The following is a 4,639-nucleotide window of genomic DNA, read 5'->3' on the forward strand; positions in this document are numbered from 1 at the left end:
AATTATGCAACGTCTCGTCCGGATGGATATAAGTGTAGTACGCTTTCCTGTGCGACTCTCAACAGGCGATTTTAAAGCTGAAAAAAGCGCGTCGGATTTACCGGTCGCGCCTGCGCGGTCCGCGCCGGCCTGGGCGCTTCATTGTTTTCCTGTTGTTCGTACGACCAACAGTGCGATAAATTTTCTCGTGTATTCTTCTTTCGATCGAGTTTTCAGGATGGGAAAATCGGCACATAAGTCAAGGAAGAGGAAGAGGTCGTCGTCAGGGGATCGACTTACGAGGTTGGAGGAAAAACTATCACGCTTGATCAGTGTATTATCAAGGAATGAGGTTAGAGCGCTCGGCGTTCCCTCTCCTTCAGCATCCGCGTCCTCTCTCCCCGCACATCAAAGCGACCAAGAGTCGAATGGCGATGGAGATCAGGAAGGACAAATGGGTCCGCACGACTCAGGTGTGTACGAACATCCCGGATCTGTAAATCAGATGGAGGAGTCGACACAACCTTTTCTGACTAATCAGAATAACCTCTCGTCTTTCGCAGCATTAACACCCACTCCTCCCAAGACTATAATTCTTGAGGAAACTGAGACTATCGAAGAGGTACCAGACGAGACTTCGGCGGATACCCTATCCAAGGAACTTTTCGGTTCCGAACCGGAAGGATCAAATACCCTTCCCTGGAATGAGCTGGTCATTCAGAAATGGCGTGATCTCTCGCAGAAGGGCCTTCCCCCGGAACAACGGGAGACCCTACTTAAGCAATATTGTCCGTCGGAAGAAGCGGCTTTTCTCAAAGCCCCCAGGCTGAATCCTGAGTGCAGATCAGCTCTCAAAAAATAACGCCATCGTAAAAAGGGACGATTATGGTTGTACAAACCAAGATCAGGTAGGCGCGGCGTTATTTGCCATGGGAGAGGCCATTTCGACATTTCTCAAACCAGACACGCAACATTCTCTGAACTCTGAGGCTCGGATGGCGGTCGCAAAGGTTAACGACGGGGCTAGAATTTTAGCAGATCTGTTCTATCGCCTCTCCTTATCTAGGAGGGCTTTAATTAAACCATCTTTTAATATCCTGGCCAAAAAGACAGCCGATGCCATTCCGGCAGATAACCTGCTGTTTGGGGCTTCGTTCGGCGAGGAAATAAAGAAAGCGACCACGATGGAGAAATCCTCCAGGGACATCGTCAACGCACCCTTGACGATCTCAAAAAAGGTGCAACAACCGATCAGGCTAACAGCGCAGACTACCACTGCTAAGTCGGGAAACTCCCGCGCCCCTGTATCGAGATCGAGATCGATGGCGACGAGGAGGACAGGGGCGTCGAGCAGCAGTCGCCGATCATCGAATCACCAGGAATCCCGGTCGAGGAGGCGTTAAACAAGGAACAGGTAAATGTTGCCGGCAGACTAGCTGGTTTCCTCTCCAAATGGAGGGAAATTACTTCGGATCCAATGATCCTTCGATCCGTGGCCGGGTACAATCTACCCTTCAGGTACCACCCGCCTGTCCAGGAGGTTGAGCCCAGTGTTCATCTATCGGAAGCAGAGGAGCTAATCTGTCAGCAGGAAATTAACAGACTCTACATTAAGGGAGCAATCGAAGCGGTATCGGATTGTAAAGGTCAATTCTTGTCACCTTTTTTCGTAATCAAGAAATCATCGGGAGGCTGGAGGTTTATCCTCAATTTAAAGAGCCTCAACAAATTCATCATCGCCCCACATTTCAAGATGGAGGATTGGAAGACGGTTACCCATCTCATCTCGCCTGGGGACTTTCTCGCCTCAATCGATTTACAGGACGCATACCTTCTCGTACCTGTCTGCCCAGAGGACAGAAAATTTCTGCGGTTCCGCTTTCAGAACAGACTTTTTCAATTCAGGGTTCTGCCGTTTGGCCTTGCTTCAGCCCCCTATATCTTTACTAAAATTTTAAAACCGGTAATATCCTCTCTGAGGGAGAAAGGGTTTTTCTCAGTCGTCTATCTGGACGATTTTCTGATTATCGCATCTTCCTACGAAGATTGCTCAAAGAATGTTTCTACAACACTAAACCTCTTGACTTCTCTCGGGTTTGTAATCAACGAACGTAAGAGTGTTCTTACCCCGTCAAAATCTTGTCGCTTTCTGGGCTTCATTTTTGACACAGAACACTTCTCTGTCTCTATTCCTGCGGACAAAAGAAACAAATTGCTTGAAGCAACTCTTTCTTTTCTAGACAAGACATCATGCAGAATTCGGCTGTTCGCAAGTTACATCGGTTCCTTGATCTCAGTTTGTCCGGCGACCCAGTACGGGATTCTGCATACTAAGATCATGGAGAGAGCAAAATTCCAAGCTCTCACAACCGCAGAAGACAATTTTGAGGCTCAAATGACCCTGCCTCCCTCAATAAAGGAAGATCTTCTGTGGTGGAAAGACGTGTTTTCTGACGCTTCCCAACGTAATATTATCAGATCGGGCCTCTTTAGGATGGAGATTTTTACAGATGCCTCCCTGACGGGATGGGGGGCTGTTTGCGGTGAAAACCGCACCCATGGATTTTGGTCAGCAGAAGACAGACAAAACCACATCAATTATCTAGAACTGTTAGCAATTTTTCACGCCTTGAGGTGTTTTGCGTCACATTTAAAAAATTGCGACATCCTACTAAGGGTGGATAACTCCACCGCTCTGTCCTACATTAATCGCATGGGTTCAATTAAGTTTCCTCACTTGTCAGACCTCGCTAGAAGGATCTGGTGTTGGTGTGCGGAGCGTAATTTATTCATATATGCCTCATATATTCCTTCCGCTCAAAACATCGACGCAGATGCAGAATCACGTGTCATCTCAGAAGAGACGGAATGGACATTAGAGCAGAGTTATTTTGACAGAATCGAGTCTTATTTCGGAACGTTTGACATCGATCTCTTCGCATCGTCTATCAATGCAAAATGTTCCAGTTTTGTGTCTTGGTTGCCGGACCCACTAGCACTTACAGTGAACGCATTCTCCGTCGACTGGAGTGGTTTTTATTTTTACGCGTTCCCCCCCTTCGTTTTAATTTTAAGAGTTCTGCGTAAGATTATTACGGATAAGGCGGAAGGTGTGGTGGTGGTCCCCTGGTGGCCAGCCCAACCATGGTTTCCTCTATTTAACCGACTTACTATCAATAAACCTGTTTTCTTCGAACCAGACATTAACATGCTATCATCTCCTTTCAGGAAGATCCATCCGGCTTGGAACAGAATTCCCCTAGTAGCCGCGAAATTATCCGCCAAGCATTCGTAATCAGGGGAACGCCTGCAGCGGCTATGGAGGCGACGCTCGCATCCATTACACAGTCCACGACGACCCAATATTCTAAGCCTATTAGATTGTGGTGGCAGTATTGCAAACGGTATCAGATTGACTGTTTCCGTCCGCCCGTGGCATCAGTATTAGAATTTTTATCTGCAGCTTTTTTAGAGGTCGGTTCCTACTCCTCCCTAAATACTTATCGCTCAGCCATTTCCCTCCTTTCCTCGGAGGGGGTGGGCTCTCACCCACTGGTGAAAAGATTTTTTAAGGGAGTCGCAGTTCTGAAGCCACAACGTCCACGTTACAATTTTATTTGGGACCCATCTCCGGTAATTTCCTATTTAGCGACACTATACCCTTACGAAGATCTCCCGCTGGAGACCATATCTAGAAAACTGGCAACTCTTCTCGCACTTACTACCGCTCAGAGAATGCAAACCTTAGCGGCTATACAACTGTCAAACATTACGTTTACAGATTCACTAATAATTAAGATCTCAGCTAGACTTAAAACTTCCGGGATTGGAAGGCCCCAACCTTTGCTTACTTTTAAGCCTTTTGTAGATAAACCGGAATTATGTATTTTCTCGCTGGTAAAAACCTACTTGGATCGTACACGTGAACTTCGAGGCGGGAATTGCGACGCCTTTTTCATTTCTGCTCGTTCTCCGTTTACCTCGGTCTCATCCCAGACCTTAGGTCGGTGGGTCAAGACGGAACTAAATAGGGCAGGTATAGACACTTCTATTTTCACCGCTCATTCCACTCGCCATGCATCAACATCCCTTGCGGCCAGCAAGGGCATCAGTGTTGACGAGATCCGACGTACCGCAGGCTGGAGCAGCTCCTCGGACGTCTTTGCCCGTTTTTACAATCGCCCGATTGTCAAAGACCCATCTTTTCAATCTGCTATTCTCAATAACGTCTAATATAAAGTTTATATCTCGAAAATTGTTCACATGAATTGAAATAAAGCGCTAGATAGCAGCTATTATTTCTACTACAAATCTGTGCTTTAAATGTCTACACTTATATCCATCCGGACGAGACGTTGCATAATTAAGAGATTGAACGAACTTACCTTAGTGAAGTTCGATCATAATTATGCTGTCTCGTCCGGATGGAGACTCCCACCCACCCAATTCCCGAATTCAGATTTGTAGCTTTAAAGATATGAAGCGCCCAGGCCGGCGCGGACCGCGCAGGCGCGACCGGTAAATCCGACGCGCTTTTTTCAGCTTTAAAATCGCCTGTTGAGAGTCGCACAGGAAAGCGTACTACACTTATATCCATCCGGACGAGACAGCATAATTATGATCGAACTTCACTAAGGTAAGTTCGTTCAATCTCTTAATT

At 46.8% G+C, this 4,639-nt stretch overlaps 2 protein-coding genes across 3 annotated transcripts in view; one reads left to right on the plus strand and one right to left on the minus strand.

Annotated features, from left to right (window-relative positions):
* Positions 1-4,639, minus strand: part of LOC105564471 (hemicentin-1-like) — a 253,172-nt gene that overhangs the window by 95,412 nt on the left and 153,121 nt on the right. The gene's annotated exons all lie outside the window — the stretch shown is intronic.
* Positions 214-863, plus strand: LOC105564470. Its single transcript, XM_012016859.1, has 2 exons — positions 214-452; positions 543-863. Exons 1-2 carry the CDS (start codon positions 218-220, stop codon positions 839-841), a joined length of 534 nt encoding a protein of 177 aa, XP_011872249.1. The 5' UTR covers positions 214-217; the 3' UTR covers positions 842-863.

Source organism: Vollenhovia emeryi, unplaced genomic scaffold (genome assembly GCF_000949405.1).
Source record: "Vollenhovia emeryi isolate VEMERY1.0 unplaced genomic scaffold, V.emery_V1.0 DF939164.1, whole genome shotgun sequence".
Classification (NCBI taxonomy): domain Eukaryota; kingdom Metazoa; phylum Arthropoda; class Insecta; order Hymenoptera; family Formicidae; genus Vollenhovia; species Vollenhovia emeryi.

Excerpts from the sequence above, each read along its gene's own strand:
- LOC105564470 (XM_012016859.1), top strand. The coding sequence starts at position 218 with ATGGGAAAATCGGCACATAAGTCAAGGAAGAGGAAGAGGTCGTCGTCA. Across the intron at positions 453-542 it reads AATGGGTCCGCACGACTCAG|CATTAACACCCACTCCTCCC; the intron begins GTGTGTACGAAC and ends CGTCTTTCGCAG.